At 47.4% G+C, this 27,367-nt stretch overlaps 2 protein-coding genes across 2 annotated transcripts in view; both read right to left on the bottom strand.

The window, feature by feature from the left end:
- Positions 1-1,254: 1,254 nt before the first annotated feature.
- Positions 1,255-12,646, bottom strand: Tpi (triose phosphate isomerase). The gene is made up of 7 exons (XM_077675784.1): positions 12,360-12,646; positions 12,089-12,212; positions 11,778-11,862; positions 11,285-11,417; positions 9,189-9,274; positions 6,065-6,152; positions 1,255-1,925 (listed from the first exon to the last, which is right to left on the bottom strand). The coding sequence occupies exons 1-7, from the start codon at positions 12,469-12,471 to the stop codon at positions 1,807-1,809; spliced, it is 747 nt and encodes a 248-aa protein (XP_077531910.1). The 5' UTR covers positions 12,472-12,646; the 3' UTR covers positions 1,255-1,806.
- Positions 12,647-20,255: 7,609 nt separating this feature from the next.
- The window catches only part of LOC144144360 (uncharacterized), a 32,911-nt gene continuing 25,799 nt past the window's right edge, over positions 20,256-27,367 (bottom strand). Inside the window, exons 4-5 of the mRNA XM_077675783.1 lie at positions 21,698-21,983; positions 20,256-20,985 (exon numbers count right to left, since the gene is read on the bottom strand). Of these exons, the coding sequence (XP_077531909.1) occupies positions 20,956-20,985; positions 21,698-21,983 (316 nt within the window). The 3' untranslated portion in view covers positions 20,256-20,955. The remainder of the gene's footprint in view (positions 20,986-21,697; positions 21,984-27,367) is intronic.

Raw genomic sequence — 27,367 nt, 5'->3', positions numbered from 1 at the left:
TTGCACACTAAGGCTTCCGCATTCACTACGTCACGAGGAGGGTTTTATGCGTACACGGTGCTACCTAGCTGCTCTCAGAAAATGCCTTAACAAGCTTAACCAACCTGGTTCTGCCATTCAGAATTTGTGATGCCACAAACTAAAGCACAGAAAAAAATGTACGGTGCAGTCGTAATGAAAAAAAAAAAAAAAAGGAACACCGTGAACGAAACAGGACCGAGGAATAGAAACAAAACACAAATGGGCGCTGACTACCAAATGTTTATTTTTCTGTTTTGTTTCACTCACGCTGTTCCGCTGGTTTTGTTTCCTTCGCGCTGTTCCGTTTCTTTTTTTTTAATGAAGATGAAGCAACTAACCAGAAGCAACTAACCAGAGTCCTTGATTGATTGAGTGATTGATTGATTGTAGGGTTTAACACGCCGACGCAACACAGGCGATGAGGCGCACTGTAGTGGAGGGCTCCGGATTAATTTTGACCAGCTAGGGATCTTTTAACATGCGCCGACATCTCGTACACATGGGCGTTTTTGCTTTTCACCTCCATCAGAAAAGCGGCCGCCACGGCCGGGAATCGAACCCGCGACCTCGTGCTCAGCAGCGCAACGCCTTAGTCAGTGAGCCACCGCGGCAGGTCACACCAGAGTCCTGCCCAGTCGTAATGGTTTTCACACTTGTGGCACTTTTTTATAAGAGTTGCTAATGGTACATTTATATTCTCAATTCTGCGAATTATTGATATTATTGATATAAGCCAACTTGTCAGACTCTATGGTGCCTTGGGATGGGCGATGAGCCACAGGTCACTGGGAGTGCAGACTAGCCCCCGCGATTGGAACGGCACACAAAAAGCGGATCCGAGAGGCAATCCCACACGACATGCCCCTCTTGTCCGCTTATGGGTGCAGCTCCGATGATGGACCATTTTCAACTAGCCTGGCTTTCTACAGCACATCTGTGGTTTAGTGATCTTTGCTTTGTTTGTGTACCCATGTTCATAATAATGAAAAAGTGTTTTCCTTTATCCTATTACTCTCTGAAATAGTCTGGGCTGTAGATTTATGAACAGACAGAACTGCATGATGGCAGGACCGGTCACTGAAAATTTACTCCCTATTGGACTGCTCACATGAATGGGTTCATATAAATAAAGCATGCCTGTATGACTGCTACAGAGCACTGGAGAGAACAGGAAAATTTTACAAGGAACACGCACAGTGCACACAATTAAAAGAAAAGACAATAAAACAAATGTTTAAACTTATCTTTAATAAGGATAAACAATTTGAATGTCATCTCAGACCTCAGAACATCAACAAAAATTGTCTAGGTTTGATCACAAGAAGCACCATGGCAGTGTCATGTCCCTATAGGCTAGGCTGCACACACAATCGGGGATTCAAGTGGCTACCTCTTTTCCCCTACCACCCTGTCCCACACCATGGGTGGCTACAGCTGTGGTACACGCGAAGCATCGATGGAGTCATAAATCTTCTAGCACAACTTCTACATTCCCCACCATCCCTTTTTAACCCCAATGTTGCCAGTTTAATCTCACTTTAAAAATAACACTCCACAACAGCTAGCTAGGACAACATGTCTTAGAGGAACTGAAATGATCGGGACCGTGTTAAAGGGAAGCACAGGACGCAGCCTCCTCCCCCAGGAGGAGCTGCCATAGCCTTGTGTCTACTTGACAGCACAAACCACTGACGGAAATAAAGGTCTCAATGTTTGGAGGGATTTATGTTACGGACAGGGCTGCTGGGATTTGGTCTACTACTCAGCTGGAGAAGGCAGCGTCCACTACTTGCGGGCATTGACGATGTCCACAAATTCAGGCTTCAGGGAAGCGCCACCGACAAGAAATCCGTCGATGTCGGGATTTTTGGCCAGCTGTTTGCAGTTCGCAGCAGTGACTGAGCCTGTTCAGCAAAAGGTAGAAAAGCCAGAAACACAACACAACCCTGAGGTTAGCCCAGTTTAACAAACAATATTTTTGATTCATGTAAGTGACGCAGTTTCATTATCATGCAAACATAAAACCTGTTTTCACAACCTCCAACCCCAATAACTCAAACTTCCAAAACATGAAAAAGCCGTTAACCCTTTCGTTACCACGCCTATTCAAATCAACCACCGGTGACCGATGATTTATATTGCCTATTTCGACATGTTGTCGTCATTTCTTGTACACCTAATGCGGCCAGTGGTTAGTTTAAGCACTGCACTTTTAGAATCATTAAATTTTACCGCTCTGGCAACAGTGAGATTTTTGACGGCTTTTTTTACAAGCTGAGGTGCACATGTTTTTGAGGAAGGGGGCGTGGCTGCTGCACTTGACAAAAAAGGATGCAGATCATGGTTAGGCTGCATTACCATAATATTTTTTTGTCAAAAGGCTCCTGGCACGTCAAGTACAAATAATGTTGTCAGCTTTGTAATCCGACAGCGTTGAGAGGTGATAATTACTTGAAAATGATACCAGCTATTCACCAGTGATCTTTGGTTTGGAGAAAGGGCAGCTTTATTCTGACAAAGCTTATTTCTGATGGTCCCCCGCATGTCTAGCAAGTGTGCCTGGCATTTCCACCCACTTTCCAGCAGTTTCGGTTTCGTTCTTGCATTGCGAAATTAATATTTGGCACTACTACGCAGTTACCCAACAACAAGCTCATTTGCCATGGCGCCTCCATTGCCCGTTACTGCGCCTCGAAACAAGCATGCCGCTCATACTCCCACTTTATCTACGCATTGCTTCTGTGATAAGAGCTTCCACTGAAAGTCAGAAGATAACATAAATTCATCGGATATCAGTTCAGACGAGGAGAACGCTTCCAATTGGCCTTGAACACCACCAGCTGTTCACCGGCCAGTTTCAATTTCATACAAAGGTATTTCCGGAGGTCTAGTGTCGCTGCATAGTAGTACTGTCTATTCTGACAAAGCTCAAGTCTCCAACAGCCTTGTATTTGTTGTTTTAGATGCGACGCTGAGAGCATCTCTTGTCGGCAGCCCTGTCCTTCCTGCTTGCGTCCGTCGTCGTCGTCAGCGTCCGCACTCTCCTCTGCTCACCCCCTCTCCTCTCCGATAGCGAACACTCCCTCGCGAGGGGTATTGGATTGGATACGATTGGATTGGATTTGGATTGGATTAAAGGGGATTGTGTTGGATTGTATTGCGTCATAGCTGCGGCAGACGCACTGGCGCCGGCGCGTGCCCAGGTGAAAGCGAACACTCTCTCTCAACATCTGCGGTTGTGCGGCCCAGCGCTCTCACTCCGCCAGTCGGCGGCGCTGCACGCGGTGCTGCGCATGTGCAGTACTCTCTCTCTCCGCGGTCTGCTCTCCTTCGGGCACGCTGCGTATATAACCGGTGTGCCGCTCTCCGGCGGCCTTTCGGTCGACGGTTGCTCTCCGCTTGCGCTTGAACCCCCCTCAGCGTCGCATCACACCAGGGTTCCCGCGAGGTGAGGTGGGCGCGATTTTTTTCGAAATTGTTAGGTGGCGCTGCAATGTAGTAGGCTCGTAGTGCTGAACCAACGCCGCCTGTATTAACATTGCCTGACGCGTCGCGCGCTTTTCAATGGGAAGGGTAGGTACGCTTAGTTCAGGCACTGATCCGCTATGTGGCGCATGCCGGCGGACATCTCGCCTTACGTCACTGCTCGTGAGTCGCGAACGCTGCACCCACTTCTACGACGTGTGTCTGTCAGTTTGCTTGTTGGGCTTCAAGGGCCGTTTCGCTTACATCTTAGCCGTGACGGGGCGCTAGTTCTGTGGCGCACTGGGGATCTCGTTCAACGTGTCGCTCGCTTCATACTTGCTGCATTTTTCCAAAGATAAAGACGGAGGCGGACTGAAATAGTCTAAGAACATACTGATTGTCGGGTAGACATATAGCTAACAGAAAACGATATTTTCGGATGGGGCAGCCATTATTTTAGTGATATTTTTCTTTCTGGAGTATTTAGAGAAGAAAAAATTGCGTGCACGTTTTTTGTTCAGGCGCTCACTTCTACGATTACTTTCCAATAATATCACGTGCTTTTAAACTTCAGAAAATTATAGGAAACAAAAGGATAAGCAGCTGCGATCCTGCCACGCTGTCCGGGCGCTTCTACAGTACAGTCCTCAATTTTTGAAGTGCGTACCGATGCGGAGTGCGAACAGGGGGGTCAAAACAATACCTAAATGTGAAGGGGATAGAGGGGGGATGCCCCACTCAGAAAATTTCAGGGCCTGTGATCCGAGTAGATAAGCGCGCAAAGCCGGCATCAGCCTGCGGCAGCGCAAGGGATTTTGCTTCGTGACAAAGGAAGTTTTATCAGTGACAGACCAAGACAGACAGGCATGGTGAAAAACAAGAAGGCGTAGGAGCGCCGCCTCGGGAACGCTAAACAAACTTTCCCCTATTTTGCATAGTTTCCGAGAAGCGGCGCTGGCTGGCGGACACGAAAGCACGCTGGAAGGCTGCGGAGCGGGGAAGGGTAGGAGAGAGCAACAGGAGAGTGGCTGTTTGGCCATTTTTCGCTCACGCGTTAGGCACTGTTTATACAGGCGGCGTTGGCTGAACTCGCTTCTTAGCCCGACGGCGGCTTGGTGAAAGCTTGCTGGGCACGATTCTAGTGAATTGTACCCTATTCCTGTAAGCAGGGCTACCATAGCGAGTCAGAACATGATAATAAACCGGTTTGGTTTTCAACTCCAAGCGGATTTCTTCGCATTGCTTGCTTACCTTCAATATTGAGCTTGTCATAATCATTGACAAGGTGTTTTTAAATCACGTGAAATCTAATTGGGGCCTTTAATAATGTCAAACCACCAGATTTCTTCTAGAGAACCATCCAAAATAGCAAAATTTGAAATAGTGGTTCGGCTTCACCACAAGGCACGTACACCACGCGGGCTAACATTTTCTTTTATATCTGACAAATTACACCGTGCAACACATTTTTTTTTCTAGAACGGGTTTTTGAAATGTTTAGCTACAAATTATATCTTCTAAATTTTTTCTAGTACTGGTGGTGTATTATACACAACTTAATTTTTTTTATTTTCTTCGACGCCTGGACAAAAATTTCAAATGCGATAATTTTTTTTTGCAATCATTATTTATGACATTAAAACTGCTGTCGTTGGAAAGTGCATGGAATCATCTGCATTTTATGTCACTGCATTGTGTGTCTAACCAATACGAATAGCACAGAAAAAATGTTTTGTTAGACCCCTCAAAATTTGTCAATTCCCCGCGGTAACGAAAGAGTTAAAGAACTGCACAAGGCTTTTATTTTTAGCTTGAGAACAATGCCAGGCACTATATGAAACTCCAATTCGTGATTTCAAGCTATGTAAAAATTTGTCTATGATCACAGCTAGTGTGACAGTGTAGCATGTACTGCAGTTCCTTTCAGTGACAGGCCTAATGCGCGGCCACTGACACATTGCAACCTAACATATTTTATTACGGGAGTAAATTTTAGGCAACCTCATTACTTCAGGTCCAATTGAGAAAACGGCTCGTTCACTGCAGGATCAGTCTGACCTCCAAGCCAAGCCAAGGTCAAGCGAGGGCCTCATGCGGTTGCACAGTGAAGGTGTCTAATCTGACTAACCGCATGTTTGTTCCAAGGGGAGGGTTGCAAAGAGGAGGGGTATGGGGACGAGTAGGGGTGTATGCCATCAGAAAATGATGCAAGAAGGCACTGGCTGCATTCAAGGTCACTGCGTTTTCGCGCCTACAGCACTGACTATACCGAGTAGCGCCTGTATTTTGTCTTGCGGTTTAATTCTGTGCGCATTCACTGCGTACTATCACTAGGAAAGCCACGCCATCGCTCTACAAACTTGGTTAAACTGCATTCAGCCACGGCAAATTTGTACTTAATTAGTAACTTGTTTGTCAGCTCTATGTCGTGTTCTAAAAAGCTTCACTGGTCATCTACCTTCCCAGAGTGGAATGACCCGTGATTTTTCCATAAACCATAGCTGCAACATAGCAGCCAGAAAAGGGAAGGAAGAATGCCCAGGGCCCAGCAGCTTAGTCGTGCACGGGAGCCCCTCACCTCCATACTGGATCCTCACTTGAGCAGCCACGTTGGGGCAGACGTTGGCTGCAATCCAGCTCCGCACCTTGGAGTGGATTTCTTGGGCCTGGAAGCACAGGGGGAGAAAAGGAAGTCGCACTTGGGATCCAACTGCAGCCCTTGAGACAGGTTAGCTGGAAATCATTACTTTATGCCCTTTACACAGCCCACTACAGAGGAAAGCACACTAGAATAACACCTACCCCAGCGCCTCACTGGAAGATGCATTACGCTTTTGTGTAGCAATTTTGCTGCATCACAATCATGCGAAAGTATGAAAAATATTTTGGCATTTCAGCTTTTGATGCACCCAAACAACCACAGCTCAGGTGTCTCTGAAACATTGTGAAGCCTGGGGGTAGACTGTTCCCCCTTTCACCATATGTGCCTGGTCAATGTGGCGTTAAAAACAATTATTCCAAGATCTATCGGCATATCCTCAGTAATGCATTAGCAGTGAACTGCTTAAAATTTATACAGGGGTCTTTGTAAACTTGAAATAATTTTTCTTCCACCATTGGGACATCAGGATTGGCCCGACACGCACGCCTTGCTTGCGCTTCGGAAGCCCAAAACTTGGAATTTCTGACATGCAGTCTGCAAAGCCGAATCTGCTCACCATGCCAAGCGTGCTATGCATTGTTCTGGTGTCAGTAATGACTTTGCACGCTAAGCGTCGGTACTGGATGCCTGCCGCTCCTTCAGTTACTAAGTTTGGACATTCCGTCAGTGTCAATCACGTATTTTTTTTCTTCCTAACTTGGCTTTGCAGTGGATCCACCCTCCATTTCCCACTATGCCCCAATGCTGACAAAAAGTGACGAGATGTCAAGATGCATGCTCGTATGCTGCCCCCTCTACATGACACTGCCCTGAGCAACAAGGCAAGCAGCAACGTGGCCCAATCACAGCACCACCGTAACCAACGCCACAGTGCCGCCCACCAACTGTACGCGCTATGTTGTCATTCATTCTCAGTTTCTCTATCGCTCTCTGTCCACAAATCAGTGGCGGAAATTTTCGCCACCTACTGCTCACGCAGCAAAACAAGCCATCAAAACAGGCACATAATAAACTCAAGAATTTAATTAGTGGTGCTGGCTATCAGAAGGTTTTAACTTTAACGGTGACAAAAAAAAAAAAAAAATCCTGCAAGGGGCTGGGAGAAGTGAAATTCAGTACTGTACATGGCACATTGAACTGGAAGGATCCAGAACACCTGAAATTAGTTAAAGCAGCATGAAGCAGCATACTTGTAATTTTCTGGCAGGTACATACTCGAAGGCATCATATTTCAGTGCAAGAATACCTGTACCATATTTATTTGCATACTGCTCGTGGCACTCAGACTGGCACTTCAAGATTCAAAATTTTTTTTTTCCTTACATAGTCATCGCCATGACCGGAAATACTGCAGCAAAAGCCGCCTGCTTGTGCCGACCGGTGATGGTAGCATATGGTAGATGATTGCTGTCTTTTAAATGGTACACAAACAGCCTGTGCTCGCAACCACAAGCATTGGGAACGGAGATGCAGTGGAGATGCGTTCTGAACGCCTATGGTGTGGTTTGGCACTGTCGCAAAGTCAGTGGATGCTTAACGCATTATTTTCCTGCTGGTTTGTCTCTAATGCCACCTATGTTGCTGTACCTTGCTGTTTCACCATGGGGAAATGTTGAAGCCACACAGCTGCTATTAACCGTATGATGGCCGCAGGAAAATTGGTCACTGTTTAATAGGTCCAAGAAAACATTTTTTTGCTAAATGTACTGGTTCAGCAATAAATGCAGTGACCAAAATGTAGCTTATTGGCTGCCCTTTGCAATAACACTGGCTGTTATTGCGAACAAACTGGCAAAACAGAAATTTTTGTCTTGACATTGAAAAAAAAAAACGATTGATTAAAAAACGACAATAGCAAAAAACTTCAGAATAGACATTTTGAAGGTAAGCATTTCAAGAACATGTTATGGAAAAAAAACGGCAAAAAAAAAAAAATCCATTAACACTTGTGGCTTCGGCACCGTGCGGTGAAGTTCATCCAGTTCAGGCAGTGTGCTTTCTGGTTGGAGTTGAAAACGAAAACTTGGTGGCAAATGCTTGCTGACATTTACAGTCAGTTTACTATGATTCAGCTGTCAGAACTTATGCTTGTGGCTTACTGTCATATTGTGATTCGCAATAGTAGCCATGGCTGCAGAAATGAAATGTGACGGGCCAGAATTTTGGCCAGCAAGCCTTTGGCAAAAAGCTATAGCGCAACAAGAATTCAGTTTTACAAATAAGCAATCACTACACCTCCAGAAATACCCACACACACAACCAAAACTGGGCGGTGAACAGCTGGTGGCATGCAAGACTCGTTTGAAGCACTGTCCTCTGACAACTGTGGGTGAATCTTTTAACCTGCAGCTAGAGATGGCTCTTATCCCAAAAAGGGCAGCACGTGTTTATTTTCTTTTTAAGAAATAGTACCAGACGACAAAGGTGTCACAGCATATCAGCTTGAAGCTGGGTAACTCTGCAGTAGTGCTAAATATGAATTTTGAATGTAGAAATGAAATTGAGACTGTTGCAAACTCTTGCGTATGGTACTTTGGTATTTAGAACTGCAGTGTGCATGAGAATGAAATGACCTATAATCAAAAACTAACTTTACAAACAGACCTTTCTTGATATTTTCAGCCAATTCCACTGATTAAAACTGTCAGAGCACAGTGATTAAAAATAATCCTCCAATTCAGCATATGATAGCAGCATGCCTTTTTCTTCGGTAGCAGCAGTGTGCGACAACCGCACCCAAGTTCCGCACTCAGGTGATACAAATTTGTGTCAAAAATCATGCTTTTGTCACATAAATGAAAACAAAATTGCTTCGCTCTGCTGAGCCCAAGGTCGCAGACTCAATTCGCAGCTGCGGGCCGCGGTGGCCGCTTTTTGCCCAGGAAAAAATTTTAAAGATGGTCACAGTGATCGTCATAACATGCTGTACAAGTTTTCCTTCATAATCAGCTTCAGACATTCATTAAAGTCTGCCCATTTACAATATAGCTCTTCTGCACTAATATGAACTATGAACATGGAGAAGAGGAGGTCCACTTGCTTGTTCGGGGGTGGCTGTCTTTCCAGTACCAATAGCCCACACCGGTTCATAGGCGATGACGACCTTCGACCAGTCCTTGACATTGGCTGTGCATAGGGCAAAGAAAAGAACGAAAAGTGTTGGCAGCAGCAGTGTTATAGCTTGCTGAGTAGAACCCATGTCACTCATACAAGATAAGAACAAAAAAGAAAGCACCACACGGTGTTCATGGACAATGGTGCACTCACGAAGGCCGGAATTTACGTGAGAATCACACCTGACGTGAGAATGACCTGACGTAACACAGAGTAACAAAGCCTTATTAATTACAGGCCTATGGCATGTCTATTTAGATTCAGCCGGCCATACAATCGCAGCAGGCAAGAGGCAGTCGGGAATGCTCATTAAAGGAACCATGACGACAACATACAACCTCGCTTTATTTGAGATTCAATTTTGTTAGGTGTGAAATGATGTTCCCCTACGGATTCAAAGAGATACTGACGATTTATTTCTAAAAACTTATATGGTTCACTTCATAAATATAAGGTCTCAAACATGCTCCATGGACACCATGTAGTACATATATGCAGTCCCATACAGCACAATTCCAGTACTAATCACTTCTTGCAAAAATTTCAGTTCTGGTGGTGTATGATGGTAAGCTTTCATATTCACTTTGTTGACTTTGTAGATGATGACTGCTTAGCGATGTTTTCAAGTAGGTATAGAAAGAACAGCTGAAAAGTGGCGCAGAATTCATGACCATGAAATGCATCCCTTCGCATTGTTCAATAAGATGTTTGGTCTGCCTTCTCAGCATCAACAAAAAGGACCCACAGGACAGCAATTGTACTTGTGCAGGATGTAAGTGTATTTTCATAAGCTGCACCCATGTCTTGCAATAAGGAGTGCAACACGACAGTTGAAAAAAGATTAAACCTAGATAAATACGATGGCCCATTAGAGTGCTGCATGCAGTGTAGCTAAACTAGGGTGCCAGCACTGACAGAACCCCCAGATGCTGAACAAACAACATTTCCCCTCGCTAAAGTGCATAACAACAATGACCAATAGCAGAAATGACTGCTTTGGGATGTGTAAACCCTCAGAATGGTGGTTTATACAAACAACGGGGGGAAAAGATCAGAAGCACGAACATACAGCTTCACAGTTAGCGTTTTGCTGCACACACACACACAAAAAAAAGAGCTATACTGAGCACAGATGCTCCTGATCACATAGCCTAACGATTGTGCTATTTCTTTTGAAATGCTCAAAACATATTCCAGAACTGCTTAAAAACTGGCCATCACAAAATACCTAACCTGCTTTGCTGCAATACATTACTGCAAAACGGTACATGACACATCCTGTCCGTCAGCTGTCTTTGCTGCATCAAGGTGACAACAAACCGAACATCAAACTGTCATGTGTAAAACTCCAGCAACTTCTTAAAACCTGCTGTGTTTAAAACCTGCTTAACCTGTGTTTAAAACCTGCTTAAAACCATGCGAGATGGTGTTTTAACACTGTCGTAATTACTTCACCATATGAATTGATACGGCATAGCACTTGCTGCACATGCACTATGGAAACTAGGTTCATTGACGATTCGTGCGTCAATACGTCTGTGGAGCCATGCATGCTCCGAAAGGTGCTGCCACCTTTTGAAACTTTCAAGTACTTTTCCTTAGCACTGCAGCGGGCTCAGTCTGGGAATCGGGCGTAACAATGCACATGTACAAAGTGTTTGAGGTGACAGCAGCTGGCGGTGATCGGTCACAGTTGTAGCCAAGCACAGCTTTAAGACGGAAGAAAGCCTTCGGCTATGAGGGACACACAGACTAACGTGAAGCAAACGATGGCGCAATACTTTTGCTCTCTAGTAGTAGTAGTTGTGGTTCGAGGGAAAGGAAAAGGAAAAGAAGTGCCCCAGGGATACTACAGAGCTCATAGAGGGGGAGTGAAAGGTAGAGTGGTAGGCTAGCACATCAGTCAGTCCCGGCACGTCAGTCCGGGGTAACCATGTGGGATGCAATGCAGCCTGCAAATCTTCAATGCCAAGCCCAGTGGTGCTGGGAAGACTTGCACTGCAACCAGCATTGGTTCCGTACCTGCTATCGCCTTCATTTGAGTGTAGCAGACCTCCTCAGTCTTGTTAGCCTCCCGCTCGTGCAGCTGCTCGCCGATGCAGGCTATGACCCCGAGGCCAGAATCCAAGGCGTGGTGCACCTTCTCCCCAATCAGCTGAGAAAGGAAGGATACATGCACATTGGACAGGTTTAAATCCGCGCTCCAAAATAGCAAAAGCGGCCTAGAAAGTCTGCGTCTACACACGGGTTTTTGTATCACCTGCATGGAGTAACAAGCTCAAACTAGCTTACACTCTACAAATACCTCCATGAGCAACGCACAGAGAAGTGCATTTTTGCATATGAAGTTACACAAAATATAGCATCCCATAAAAACGCGTCGCACGTTCATTGAAAGTTGGCATCCGCGCGCTTCAAGCTGTCAACGCGCCTTCTTGAAGGTCACTCGGAAGGTCAAACAAACCAACTGTTGTCAAAAGGCGCTGCAAATAGATCAACCCGGCGAAGCACTTACCTCGTCGGTCTCATGGAAAATGTGTCTGCGCTCGGAATGGCCCAATATAACCCACTGGCCTCCGCAGTCTTTTATCATGGCAGGGCTGGAGAGCAACGGTACACCACATATCAGGCCTTCAGTGCACGGCTAGAATTACCAAGTACGATGCCGCTACCGAATTTACAAGGTCCTATACGACGGTAGCCACAATGGTACATGCGCAAATTATGTGGCTACATGTGTTGCATGTAAGAGACAATAAGGCGGCGGAAACGACAGGTGAATTTTGTGTAGCAGCTGAATTCCAATTAAGCGCGACTTGCACCTACCTAATTTCGCCGGTGAAGGCTCCTTTTTCAACCTTGTAGCAATTTTGAGCGGCGACGGCGACGGACGGTGGAAGCAAGCTCCGACAGTAGTCGAGGTAGGGTGCCGGACATCCAATGATCACCTCTGAAACGAAAACAAGCCGCCCGTAGTTCACGCGCCGACATTCGCGCACGGGTGGCGAACAAGCACAAGCAAAGCAGGGATACACATTCAGCTTGTTGACAACGGCCCGAGCCTTGCGGTAAGTAGCGAAAACTGAATTTGTCGCACCTGTGTTTGGATCGAGATTCGCTCCCTTGAGAGTATTGCAGATCTCCCTGATGGAGTTCTTGCTTCCATTCATCTTCCAGTTTCCTCCGACGCAGAATCTGCGGTCAGGCATGTTTCCAGCGGGTGCACCGTGCGATTTCGACTAGGGATGAACCAAGCAGCTCTACTGCAACTGATTAGGCGGACGACACGGTGTTTTCTGAACCCGCTGTCCTGCTTAACTCTGTCAGCCCCTCCCGCTCGCCGCTTTCCTGGCTCTACGTGACACCCACACCCCTCCCGTCCCGGTTCGATTTTCTCATTCTACAACGCTCTTTGCCGCTTGTAGCTTGAGGCGCTAGTAACCAGTCTATGCGGCTGAGCCGCTCCACGGCGCCACTACGTTTCAGCGGGAGATTTGACTTGCGTTGGCGGATGATCGTAGCAGACGACATTCATGACGTCGCTTCGTTAATAGCGCTGTTCTCGACGACTGCGTACGTCTAACGGGGGGGGTGGGTGGCGTAGCCACCTCCGAGCTCACCGCATCACTGTTGCCGCAGACGTGCACGGCTTACTTTCATTTTTTTCGTTTATTCCTTCAAATCCTTACCATAGGTGAACAAGCGCCCTAGAAGCGCCAGCGGCGGTTGCGTCATCCGCGTTTTGCTTTCATTTTTTAACTTTTGACTGTGAACGCCAGTACTACTGTGGTACATTGAAATACGAACAACGGAGCGCGTGGCTTTCAGAGCATGCCGCGCATCCTAGCGAGGAGCCACGTATGCGCAGTACGAACGATTTGCGAGAGTTCGTATCCAACTTTGGTATGAAAATACGTGTGAGCACTTTGGTTTGTGTTCCGGCTAAGGCCGCGTCCTTAGTTACTACACCACCGCCCCGCTCTTCCCATCTGTGTACATGCGTTGTCTGTATATTGTTTGTCAGTTTCCTTTTCATCACAGCCGCAGCGGGCCGATACAAAACTTTGCTCCCGCTCCCTTCCCCCACCCGTGCCGTTTTCTCAGGCCGATACAAAACTTTGCTCCCGCTCCCTTCCCCCACCCGTGCCATTTTCTCACTAAAACCACCGCCTTTCCTGCTTTTTTTTTTCTTTCTTTTTTTCCCCCTTAGTTTTTACCCTCTCCTCAGCACCAAACCCCGCAGGTGTCCTGTTGTTACCGGATTTGTTACTTTTTCTGGCGTATTCCCCTCCTTGAAGAGAAAGAGGAAGGGAGAAATCCCTCGCATGCAGTGTGCATAAGGGTTCTGTGTGCATTTTAAGATTGTCCCTGAAGAAGGAAGTTCCACTTCAGAAACTGTTCGACTAATTTATAATAAACAAGTTAACCGCAAAGTTGTTCATGTATTTTACTTCTCTCTCTCTCTCTCTCTATATATATATATATATATATATATATATATATATATATATATATATATATATATATATATATATATATATATATATATATATATATATATATAGTCTGAAAAGATAAAAACTCACACAGAGCGCGAAAAAAATAAGGTTAGTAGAGACAGAGACAAACGAGAAAGACGTAGAAAATAGAAATAAGTTTACTGACGTTTAAGGGAGAGGACTCCCTTTCTTCAGAGTACCAAAGAAAAAGAGTCTGAAAGGGAGTCCTCTGAAGAAAGGGAGTCCTCTCCCTTAAACGTCAGTAAACTTATTTCTACTTTCTGCGTCTTTCTCGTTTGTCTCTGTCTCTACTAAACTTATTATATATATATATATATTAATTAAATTAGGCAGTGGCTTAGGGAAACACGCTTCCTAAGTGCCTCGCTTTTGCTTTTCGCCGCGTTGTATATTGAGATGGATTACCTGCGCGCCCAGTCGTGCAGTACGTTTCTTTCCACTTGTTTCTTGCTGTTCTTCCTCCTTGTACATTTTTGAAATAATGTGTCCACGTGCCCACAGCGCTCCCTGCGAGCCTTCATATACCCTGTATTCGACCTATGTACTTCACTTGAAAAAGGCTGGTTTCCAGCCGAAACGTCGTATTAAGTATTGTTATGTTTTTCGTGGTGACTCTAAACTCTAATTTAATATACTATTCAGCTGCCAAGCCCTGCACTGTTATATATATATATATATATATATATATATATATATATATATATATATATATATATATATATATATATATATATATATATATATATATATATATATATATATATATATATATATATATATAGTTAGAGAGCGAGGGGGAGTCGCCCCCCCCCTCCCCCGGGAAAATGAAAACTCTGCCTATGAGATTAAGACAGACGTACGAGTTAACTATTGGTTGTCCACCAAAAACTGACTAGCCTTAGCCAGGTGTCGCCAGTTCGCGGTCATGTGAAAGCATGTCGTGGGGTTGATCGGTGCGCTAAGTCCCCTGGGCCGTTCAGAAATTTGAATAAAAGTATTTCCTCTTCCTTCACCGGCTACTTGCGGCTCGTGAGCAGTGCGCTGAGGTGGCTCCATGCTCGGCTACACGAGCCTCACGTCCGACGGCACGTGCCCCATGCTGGACAGTGCGTGCGATGCGGCTGCGGCCGCTGGCACATATCCTTCCACTGGCGCAAATCGACCTTCCTTCTGGCGCTTTAACTTTAAAATATGTAGTTCTGCGTTTGGAATTTCACTTCTCCACCGTCTTCGTAACTGGGATGTCGCGCATACCAGCGCGCTCGTCTGGCAAGAGAGGGGCTTACAATCTTTTAATACACTTATACACTGCATGCTTCGCCCCTCCACAGGTTTCCCGCTAGTGGAAATGGCCCGGTTTTTTATAGGTAATTTTCTTTTAGATGCAAAGCATCTCTTGCTATCGGCTCCGTCGTCCGTCGTCCGTCGTCCATTCATCCGCCGGGCCAGGAAGACACCGGCAACACTGTCGCTCCAGCATCTCATGGTCGGGGCTATGTCCCTCCCTTGTTGTGGCGCCGTCCACACCCTCACTGCGCATGCATGCTCGGCTCATCTCGGGCCGGCCCAGGAAGACACCGGTAACACTGTCGCTCCAGGAGCCATTAAAGGGTAAGACACCACCGGGCGTTCAGCAAGCCGAGCATGCGCAGTGGGGGTGTGGACGGCGCAACAACAACAAGGGACCCGTCGCATCTAATAAAATTACACCATCTTCCCGTAAGGGAACCCTGAATAGTATGCGAAACAGTCATGGGCTCAACGCAATTTACCATTTCGTAGTTCCGGTAAGTTACTGCGGCTACTGTAGTACTCATTGCACACTGTGTTTACCATTCAGCTGAAACAAAGTTACATGCAATATTTTTATTGCTTTCAACCTTTTTAAAGAGTCAACTGCGGTTCTTGTTTGTTTTATCCAGGGGCTAGTGCAATACTCATTGCACTCTGTGTTTTGCAGCCCGCTGAAACAAAGTTACATGCACTCTTTTTAGCTTTGTGTTCACTGCAGTAGCTTGCTGAAATCTCCTTACTAAAATTTAGGGAAATGGTGTCAAAACTAGCTAAAAATTCGACCCTTTAAGCTAATATCGCAATTTCAAACAAAGCAGCAACCAATAAACGGCATATATGTCAATGTACACATACAGGAATTATCTAATGCCTTAAACCCGAACTACAGTAATGCTTCGCTCGAACCAACTTTACTTGAACGACCACTTCATTTAAACAAACTCTTCTAGAACCTCCTGGCTTAAATGTTCTTGAATATGAACTTCCCTTGAACGAAGTTCCACTTTGATGGGTTTCCTCATTGACCCCCTCTGTTTAGTTCAACTAAAGTGCACGAATCAGCATTTATATGCCCCTTTCTTGTTATACTGCAAAGGTGTACGTTTTAAGTCTTCCACTTACTGTGCAACACAGCTGTCTCCTTATTTTATAATGATTCAGACTGTGATCATGTGCTCAACATAAGAGTCGAAGAAATTCATCTTTCATCTACTTCAGGACAAAGAAACACAGACACGTAAACTCTTCATTAAATTGGTTTACTAAATCACCACAACAACATTTAAAAGTTGACTGTCTGAACAATCAGTCAACAACAAAAGAAGCACCAGCAGATATATCAACAATGGCAGCGCTAACAAGGTGGAGAAACATGTATACAGAGGCCTCAATAACACGCAGAGCAATGTAAATTATGTTTATAGACAGACGTGCGCCCCGCCAATGTTGTTTCGTTTAGGGAAGGCAGATGAGAGACAAAGCGAGACGGGAGGGAGGGGCCTGGGTTAGGGAATACAGGCGATGCTGCGCTTGGTGACCAAATGAAAACATTCAAGGAACTCGGCTCAAGACACCTTCATTCATCCTGGCACCGGGCGGTCGACAGGGAGGGACTATTCTGGTAGAGCCCGCCTGCCAGATCCGCAAATACTGGCAACGAGAGTGAGACTCCGGGCAACATTGATTCTTCGATTTATTTTACCTCGAAAATTTTTGCGCAGTGCCGGTCGATGCAGCGTTAGAAACACGCGCAGCCCTCCTTCGCCTTGGCCTGCACAGCCGCGCATGGTTCAATCCCGGCTGTATACGTCAGCACGACCAGTCGAGTCGATGCGATGGGGGCCGACCACCACCTGTCGTTCTGGCTGCCGGCTGCGTTACTTATCCCTTGTTTCGAACAATTCATTACAACTCGTCACAGAAATCGACCGTCCCGAGCGGCGGTGTATGATCGGCAAATAAACAGATGGTGCTTCATAACGATGCGAGACATTTCGCTCGTAGACGAGCGCATACTTTATTCACTCCGGCAATGCCTTACGGCTCACCTCGCGTCCAAAGAGCATTCGGCAGCGTTGAGCTGCCAGCGGCCGTCCCTCTATATCCACCACTCTGTCTTCGTTTCTTTCGCGTTCTGGTTCCACTCAGGAGCGTTAAGCACACCGCACACGTCGGGCATAACTCTTTTTTCTAGATTAGGAACTTTGCTGCGATGAGCGAGCAAAAGTCGTTAACGGTATAATAGGTGTTCGGCCCTCGCGACGCGCTTCTCAATGAGGCTCTCCTTTAAAAGAGCTTGAAGGCGTCACTTGTTAGGCCGTATACTGCCAACATCGGGCAATCAAGGGGACGCACCAACACACCTCGCAATGATACCCACGCCAATTAAACTGCCCTACTCGCGTCTGGTATAACCTTACAACAACCTATGCCAGTATCAGTAGAGGCGAGAGCACACTTTTGGCAGCAACATAGACTCAGTGATAGATGAGGAAGCGAAAATTCAATGTATACGCAAGGTAATTGAGAATTCGCGATACAGGGCACACTGGTGACATACGCTAAAAACTGGCCCTTGACTTTAACCTTTAACGATTATGCCGCAAGCCATCTGATATTTGTAATATATGTATATTTGAATATTCAACGTTACCTTCTAAAAACAAATTCAGAGATAGTGTATGTCTCTGCGACATGCTATTTCGATTCCCGCCGTCGAATAGGGTCAGCTCTCGATGGCACGGAAGTTGTTCGCTGGGTTGCTGACGCCCCCTCACTGCTCTGCCTGGGTGTCAAAGTGCGTCCCCGAGGTTGCTTCCGAGCGGTAGAAACCTCCAGATACAACTCTCTGCATTAGCAGCACAGAGAGCTCGGAGGCCTCACCGATTGGCTGTATAAGCGAAATTCCTACTGCCTTCACGGGCTGACCAACTTTTCTGCTGTTACGCAACGATGTGCACTAGCGCACACTAGTGCACACATGCATGCGGCCCAACTCGATTTTCGCTTCTGCTTTTAACGCGCGGTCGCCTCCTCCTATTTTGAAAGTGACACCTGTAACATGTCATAACAAAAACAAACAGGCAGATAGACAGTACGAGTGAACAAACAGGTCGCGGAACAGGACCAAAGAACGAAATGAAAGATCGGTCAGCTAACAGATAGCCACTGTGCCGGTGCAACGCCTCACGTCAAATGCTGGTTAAGGGGTTAGGAATCCGATAATACCGACATTCCCATGGCCCCCTTTGGAAATAGCGAATTCCAAGAACTAGTTTGAAGCTCTTCCTTTGGGAGGCTATTTTTATAGCTGCCTCGTGACATGGCGCTGCGTTCCGGAAATGTTAGAAAACTTTTTGCTCAGCCTACATCCTCCGCCGACTACAGACCGAAACCTACTACGAGCACATCGTCCTACCCCACATTTCCCCTTCTCTCTTCCCACCCGACTGCCCACATTGTCCCATCCCTCTCAACACCCACCGCTTCGTATTCTCCTACCCCCAACACACACACCCCCACCCCTTCCCTTGCCCTGAGCAGAGTCCGAGCTGACCAGCTCGGTGACCAGCGCCAGGTCGACCTGGTGACCAGCGCCAGGTCGCCCCGGTGCTGCGCGCCCTGGAGGCAGCCCGGACAAGAGGCCTCCTGGACTTAAGGCTAACCACACCCTTCTATACACCTTCCGTTTAATCTCAATAAACGTTTTACCGACCAACTTTCCCAGGCTAATTTTGTCCGCGAAAGAGAGAATAGCCCGGGAAGAGGAAGTTGTGGCCACCAGGTAAAGGGGGCATACGGGGAGCGCGGCTGACGCAACCCCGGCAGCCGCTGCAGGGCGAAGCATACAGTGCCATCTCACGTGGAAGCTGAACTACGACGTCCCGAAAGATGGGTTCACCCACCCACGCTTTCAAGTGCTTGCACATTTATTTATTAATTTTTTTTCGGACGGTGCTACCTTCTACGATCAGTGCACGTCCAAGGGCAGTGAACCAGGCTCTGCGAAATCAGTAAACACATTCGAATTCTGCATTCTCTAGGAGCTAATGTCACGAGCGATGATTAAGCAAGAATTATGGCACGCGGCGAGATACCTGCGAGGTTAGTGAGCTCGATTTGAGACCACCGTGGTCTGTCATCCAGAGCTGTAACGCACGCCGCCGTAACAAGTCACTGAGTTACAACTATTCCTTGTAACTAGCTTTGACTAAGCGTTGATTAAATAACGCATCAAATGAGGGAAGTGTATAAGACAAGATAATATAAACTTACCAGAGGTGCGTAATATAAGGCACGATAAGATAACGATAACTACCGGGCCATGATAGAAAAAACTTCCAATATTGGCCCCCCAAAGCAACCGTAAGATAAGCGTGGCCCGGGCCGTGTTATGAAATGAGCGCCACCTCTAAATACTCAAGGGGTTAGGACTCGGACGACAACGACAGCAGCAACAACAACAAAAACAGTTATTCATGTAAGCAAAGCGGTCGCACTAAGTTCCTCCGGGATCAGCATAACGAGGGGATTTTCTCGGGCACACGCATGTAGTACAATGACATGAGTCGTCTAGGCTGCAAGGAGACATTCAGCGTTGCTCGGCTATTTACAGGCGCATAATACTGGAACAGTTGTGGGGTTATAGACACCTTAGTGGGACGCTTATTTGTAAGTAACGTTGAAATCCACGGACCGCGAATCTATTCACTTCGTAATAGCTGGTTCGTCGCATCCACAAAAACGCAGCTACGCATTTGACGAAAATGTTGACTTTAGTACAACAATTGAATCACTCGAAAATGCCACGTGTCTTCCTGATAGAAAAACAATAAGAAACCGAATTAACTGTGTGGCTGGAGTAAGCCGAAAATAGGGCCACGGGACATGACCTTGCTGAAATTTGTTGAAATGAAAAATCTTATAGCCTAGGTGTATTGAAAATATCTTAGCGTAAAATCGCTACTCACGCATAAAAGTTACGCAATTATCGTGCCACCAACAGCGGCAGGGAAGCACTACTAAGTAACCCTAATGCATTGCTACCTAAGCAGCGCTTACTTTCATTGTTTTCAAAATTAGTAGTGACAGGTGTTCTGTGCGAAAAGCGAGAAAATTGAACATTCAAAGACTTTGGAACATGGTGGTATAATGATTATTATGATCTTGCCCGATATAGCTTTTTTTTTTGTACAAAAGCAAGCATGTTTACTTTCCAGGTAAAGTATTGCTCGAAGCTAAATTAATAATACGTGGACGTGACGGGCTGCGCTTTTACCGGGCAAAGTATTTTTCATTCCTTGTTGCTTATTTTTGGAATTGTTATAAGCACCACTTTTTGCAGCCAGACCAGCGCTGCGCACCGTAGTTTCGCCGATACTCCCACGCAATACTATAACTAACCGCTACGCAGAAACACTGAAAGCTGAACATGCGGCTGCTATGGCTAAAACTGTATCCCACAAATCGCACAAGTGGTGTATCCACCAAAAACAGTCTTGGAATGGGAAGTCGTTCAAGGGTAACGCTCACGCAAACAGCCTTAAACCGGCTAAAATTTCCTCCGCGAACCCCCTGGTGATGTGGTCGCAAATAGTTCGCCGCCTCGTGCGAGATTCGGTGGCGAGAGCAGCATTAAAAAGGGCGCGTTTTCCAGACGCGCCGCCATGCGGATGTTTCACGTGCGCTGAGAGCGACCCCTCGCTCCCCATGCGAAAGGTCGGCCGTTGGGCAATCAGTGACTGCTGCTGCTCAGGCTGGTGGGCCGACCGAAGGAGGGTGAGCGCGTCGCCATGCGGTGGTGGGCCATGACGACTCGTGAGCTCGTCGATGAACAAGGTGCCATGAGACCCGGTGAATAATGCCGCTTCTTGTGCTCGATCACAGCCTCATGACCAGTTCGGACAGCACCTGCGGGAACAGGAGGAAAAATACCGCAGGGCATGCTCCAAGATGGCGTCCCAAATGCTCCTCGAGAGCACGCTCGCTGAAGGCGCCTTGGCTGCGTATGCACAGGATCGTGCTCTTATATCAACAGTTTTAGTGTTTCATTGCCTGGAGCTGTCAAAGCTCCGCATCCGCTACAGTCAAAATGCCAGTGCAAATTACTGGAACTGGCTGTTCGGCTATGTCCTACCTCTCTCCCCTTTTACTCCCTCCTTCCCTGCGAGAAGACGTTCGCATGTCCAGGTGGCGTTGCTCTGTCCAGAATCATGTGTACTCCTCGCCCCGCGCGGTGTCTCTCTACCCTCCTCCCTTGCAGCTTCTGACATTGCGCAATGCCGCGCTCTCTTCAGCGGCCCCCTGTGCGGCCCTCCAGAGACGTCATTGCCTCTAACCACCACAAGTGTGTGTCCTTAGTGTGTGACGTGACATCGCCATAACTGCCCTCGTTATTCCGTATAGCAAATGTTTGTTGCAGCTATAACCCCACATAGCAAATGCTTCGCTGGATTAGCCTTTTTTCACAGGGTGGAAGGTCTCTTATATTTTTGCCGTCGCCTGATAACTCGAAGGCTCGCTCAACTCCTCAAAAGAAAGCTCAGTCGGGCGAGTTGGAAACTCGCTTCGAAGTGCTACTGCACAAATATAGCAACGAAGAAAAGGCAGTAGGGCTTTGCACCTGCGGGTAGTTGTGGTCAACCGTGAGGGCCGGCAGGGACACGGTCTTGTCGCCTTCCCTTAGCGTCACCAGGGTGACCGTGGGTGGGTGCTGCTGGTGTTGGGCAGACAGCGCGGCCACCGCGGGCGACGCGTGGGCACCTCGCGGCAGTTGCTGCTGGCCGCCGGGGGCGCGTGGGTTGCCGAACGGCAGCAGCGGGAACAGCGTCTCGGTGGCCGCGTTCACCATGCACGGGTCCTCGCCGCAAAACGACCGGACCATGGCGGCCGGAGGTGCCTTCTTGGGCCTGCAATAGAAACAGAACGCGCGGGAGGTAGAGCAAACGTTGAGGACGGCAGTATCGGGGTTTTGGGATCTCGGCGCTTCGGTTGTTTACCACCAGGAGGCTATACCAAAGTTTAAAAAAGTGACGCCATTTTGAATAAAGGTCCCTTCGGATTTGCTTCTTCAACGTGAGCGCACGTCTCTCTGTTGAGCCAAAGCTCTTGAAAATAGACTTGATACGCTAATCAGGAAAGCTACGAAGTTAGTATTAGGGCTTCCCATCAACCCTAAAAATGAAAGGCTTGGCGCTACGGGAACAGTTTACAAGGTTTAAGGAGTCATCGCAGTGCACAGACATAATCAGTTACGCCGACTCGAATCCACTCAAGCAGGCCGCCTCATTATGACTGAATTGGGATATAATCCAAACCGGAGGAACCGATGCGATGCAGCCCATATTCCGCAAAACGTTCTGCAGCACCTACACGTATAGCCCAATCCCACGGCATATGCATGTAGAGAGAAGAACCATCCGCAGAAAATTCGAGCAAAAAATCGCAAGAGATCCGGATAATATTCATGTCTCCACCGACGCGGCCAAGAGAGGCAACATGTGTGCGATTGCCTACGTGACCACAAAAGGAAAAGCGAACATTGATCTCCGCAGCTGCCACACAGTGGAGGAGAGCTCAGGAGGCGGAAATCCTCGCCACAGCCCTCGCAGCAGCTCACCAATCCGAACCTAGTAGAATCACCAATATTTACATCGATTCGAAAAAAGCATGCATTCTTTTGGGCCAGAACACCATAGCCAGCCAAATGTGCTACCCCTTTTTTCTGCCGTCAAAGGACCAGCTAGGGTGTGCTGGATCCCTGGGCACACTGCTATGTCGTGGAATGAAGGAGCCCGCGAAACCCTTTTCAGTGACGAAGTCCAGAAATCAGTGACGAAGTCCAGAACCATAGTCTTCCCACCCTTACACTAAAGACCTACCTACCCGATAAGAGACTTCTTCCGTCACCTCACCCCAGACTGACCCGGCAGGAACAGCTGTTACCCTTCGTCAAGCAAAGACAAGCACGCTTCTCACACCAGCTCTACTTCACCTACCGACACACCCCTCCCGAACTGTGCACGCTGTAAGGTACCGCAGGATCAAACCCACATCCTGTGGGTCTGCCCAAACACCAAGCCAATTAGGGCACACCGCACTGGAGAGTGGCTGACTTCTGCAACCAAGATGGAGGAGCAGAGGAACCTGGCGGATTTCATCTTGAAGGCCACCATATGCAGCCTGGAACGGGGAGGCTAAGATTTTCCTTTCTTCTCTATCGTTTCCCCTTCTTCCCTTTAAAGTAAAGTATTCTCTCTCTCTCTCTCTGTTGAGCCCTTTGGGCCCGTCGCCGTCGCTACATTACATGGACTCTCTCCCGGAGGAACATCGACTGAATAATTTATTCCTTTTCCGCCCTCCATTTCTCTGCGCGTGTTCTTGTCTTCCAATTCGAGCCCGCCCATGTTTGCATTGATTTTTTCGCTTTTTATTGTAATACGTAAGTTGCCATTTGTACTGATTTCTGTAGTCTATTGGTTAAATCGCTACTGTTTATTCAAATTTGAATTTCAAATTAAGAGGCAACGCTGTATTGATGATGGTGTTTATGGGGCGCTAGAGGTCACCAGGTGAACTTCCCTTATTGCTTCTTTCCATTCCACTTGACGTAAAAAGCATGAAAAGTGAGACTTTCCTTGTCTTGCGGTGCGATAGCTTCATAGTTCGAAGCAGCAAGAAATTCCCAATGCCAAACAATGTACAGGCGACGAGCGCTACTGGTTTTTGCTACGTTTAGCGCCTGCCCGGTTTTTAACAAGCTACGCTGCGTCCTTCCCACCGAACCAAGTGGCTTTACGTGGCCTGCATGACTCCTTAAATCCCTGTCAAGCTACGTATCATGTAGTAGCTGCTATCCCGTACCCCAAATCTTTCAGGTGTTGATGATAGGAAATTAACTAGTCTATTCCAGCAGGGGCATTTGCCAATCCCCTATTTGGGCACACCCCATTGTCAACGTCATCTTGTGTAACACCTTACATGATTCACTGCTAAGATTTGCGTTTAGTAGTCCGGTAAGATCAACGAGAAAAAACAAACAGCTGGTGAAGACCCACAGTAAAGGTGCAACGACAACATGTTGTATGAGTGTAAAAATAATTCAGTGACCTCAATATATCGCACATTTGATATGATGGGCAACTTTCCAGAGCAACAGAGAACTGCGATATCACCAGGGCCATTAGTATCGCTGTGGCCACGATGGCGGCCCATGAGGCGTGCGTGGCATCAATTGTCAAAAATTTCGTCAAAATTTAGCCTGTCAAGTGTTGTACATGCTCGTCCACCAAACCCCGTGGTTCAGCATGATTAAAAGCCATCCGGTTTCCAGTAAGGCCGATCAATCGAGGATGGCCAAGCCAGTGAAGCAGCCGCAGATAAAACAGCAACCGAAGGAGAAGGCCAGCGGAAAAAGGTTTGAAAGAAATTACAGCGGACAAAAGGCCGATGTCGAGACCAACTCACCTCGGGAGCCGTTGTCGTGTCTCGCGAACCCCACAACACCGGCGAATAGCCAGGTAGGAGATTCGACAGTCAGTAAGGACACTAGGGTGCCATCGCGGGATCTGTTAGAGCCCGAATTTGAAGACAGCGAAGGAAGATGTCTCTCAATGTCCTCGACGTCTATGCCGCCGCTGGAAGACATCCCAGCGATTGAGTCAAAACGTACCGCTCCTGATCACATCTACGAGAATGTTCAAGACTTCATCAGCGCGGTTACGGCCGGAATAGACATACAGCAGTCCTCGAAGATAGACAAGTCCACAACCGTGATTGCATCGGAAAACAGCGAACGACGTGCAACTCAAGACATGCCTGCAGAACCGCTTCCAACGACGACGACATCGAGTGGCCGCTCTGGCCGAGAAAGCTGCGACCACACGGTTCGTTTCGCCGACAGTAGTGGCCCGGACCCAAGACAGGAAAGCCGGGCAGCAGGCTCTAGACCTCCGAAGAAGACAATCCGATCCGAGCAAGCGGGCAATTGCTCGGGTCTTCAGCCTCCTCAGCAGCAAAGAACGCTGATCTGGCCGTTCCGACGGAACAAGGATAACGCTGAAGCTGCCCTCAAGATGAGAAGTGCAAGCAGCCAGCCACAGCCTAAATCGAAGCCTCCTACAAAAATCTCCACGTCGCCCATGACTGACCTGATCGACACTGAACTGCTGGCAGCAATGGACCGCAAGATTTCGTGGGGCAAGGCGAAGGCTTATCCGGGCAGCGTCACACTCTCGGAGCTGAACGACGACGGCACGGGTACGAGCAAGACGAGGTCGCTGAGGAGGATTAAGAAGAGGAAACCCGCCGAAGAGCCGCCTCCGAAACCTCGGTTTGAAGGAATGTCGCTGCTCCGAAGCATCCTGGGTATGGCGAGTGCGTCGCATAAGAAGGCCTCCTCGCCGCCACATGTCAAAAGTGCCAGCAAGCGCACCAAACAGCCCGGAACTTCATCGCGCCAGCCCAGCGACAAGGATTCTGCAGCGAGCGGGTCGAAGGTTGCCAAAATTCAAAAGAAAAAAGAGTCCAGGTTGGCTGAGCCGTCCGCGAAGGGGGAAGGCTCTGCGAAGTGTACCGACTCTCCCCGTGCGGAAGGCCTGGAGGCTAGCAGGACCATCGATTCGGGCGCTAACGCTCGAGCAGCCGAAATTGCTGAAGCGAAACACCACTCTGCCAAAACTGGCAGCCCGGATGGTCAAGCATCGGATTCCCCCGCGTCCGAGGCTGCTGTGCCGTGCACGGCGTTGGTTCCAGCTGACGGCGGGACCGCAGCTGTTAGCAGCGACTAAAATGTTGCTGGTGCGGAGCGGCAGACTTCTTCCCAAGCCGTGGTATACTAGTATTGGTGTGTGCCGCCTTTCATTTTTGTACGTCTTTTTACAGTTTAATACTTACTCCGTTGACTGGAAAAGTGCTCGAATTTGGTCTAAATTATTACTGGCAACTAAGAAAACGAAGGAACTAATTGCCAAACGTAAGAACATGAAAGTGTCAAGAACGGCGGATCGCATTGGATTAGCCGAGCTGCCGAAACTAATTAACAGAAGTAAAACAAACGACATTAGTGCATATAACATGGCAGTGATAGAGGAAACGCTGCAAATTTTGGGAAGCTTGAAAGCAACTGAGAGAAAGCTAGCCAAGACAGGGTGTACGAACTCAGAGACGAGCAGGGCAAAATTACGCGCAACTTGGACGAGATAATAAAGGTAGCAGAACGATTCTATACCAGACTGTATGCCAGCGACGTTGGACCAGGGGAAACTACGGAGAGTACAAGCTCAACTTGCGACATGTGTAACTAAAGAGGAAGCTGGAAAGGCTCTCAAAGGCATGAAAATAGGACAAGCTGCAGGTAACGAAGGCATAACCATGGATCTTTTGAAGGAGGGAGGAGATATTCCACTGGAAAAGCTTGCTGTACTATTTTCGGAATGCTTGAAGACTCAAAAAATACCAATAGCCTGGATAAATGCCAACATTATTCTGATTCATAAAGAGAGGTACCAAGGACCTCAAGAATTACAGACCCATCAGCCTACTCTCAGTTGTTTACAAGCTGTTTGGTTACGAAAGTTTTAGTTAGCCGCACAGGTGAGAGCCTGGATTTCCAACAACCCAGAGAGCAGGCAGGGTTTAGGAAAGGGTAATAAACCATGGATCACATCCATACTGTAAATCAAGTGATAGAAAAATGCGCAGAATACACTAATCCCCTTTACATGACATTTATAGACTATGAGAAAGCGTTTGACTCAGTACACACTGCAACCATGCTAGAAGCACTGAAAGACCAGGGAATAGAGGAGACCTACATAAGATTCCAAGAAGGCATGCATAAGTAATGCATGGGCAGAATAGCCATTCACAGGCAAAGCGATAAATTTCCGATCCGAAAGGGAGTAAGACAGGGAGACACTATCTCGCCAAAACTATTCACAGGCGGGAGTATTTAGAAAGCTTGACTGGGAAAAAATAGGGCTTAGGATAACCGGGAATACTTGAGCCATTTGAGGTTTGTGGACGACATAGTCTTGCTGAGTGAGAGTGCACAACACATGCAAACAATTCTTGAGGAACTGCAATCAGAAAGCACGGCCGTGGGGCTAAAAATATATATGAATAAATCTGAAGTAATGAAGATTAAGGATGTCAAAAACGACCTCTTCAGATTAGGAAATAAAACGCTAGAAGAAGTAAAAGGACACAACTACCTCGGACAGATGGTTAGCGCTGACTCCAACCACTAGAGGGAAATCCATCGCAGAATAGGTATATGGGCTGGAGAGCACTC

The sequence above is a fragment of the Haemaphysalis longicornis genome, unplaced genomic scaffold (genome assembly GCF_048455015.1).
Source record: "Haemaphysalis longicornis isolate Haplotype H1 unplaced genomic scaffold, Haemaphysalis longicornis Haplotype H1 scaffold_7, whole genome shotgun sequence".
Taxonomy (NCBI): domain Eukaryota; kingdom Metazoa; phylum Arthropoda; class Arachnida; order Ixodida; family Ixodidae; genus Haemaphysalis; species Haemaphysalis longicornis.
Note: the sequence above shows the minus strand (reverse complement) of the source record. Positions and strands in the feature narration are given on the sequence as shown.

What these genes read in the sequence shown, in the direction of transcription:
- Tpi (XM_077675784.1), bottom strand. Translation starts at nt 12,471, where the DNA reads ATGCCTGACCGCAGATTCTGCGTCGGAGGAAACTGGAAGATGAATGGA. An exon ending in AGACAGCCACCCCCGAACAA is followed by an intron (nt 6,153 to 9,188) that starts GCAAGTGGACCT and finishes CTGTGCTTCCAG; the next exon opens with GCCCAAGAAATCCACTCCAA. An exon ending in AGTGAGGATCCAGTATGGAG is followed by an intron (nt 1,926 to 6,064) that starts GTGAGGGGCTCC and finishes TTTGCTGAACAG; the next exon opens with GCTCAGTCACTGCTGCGAAC.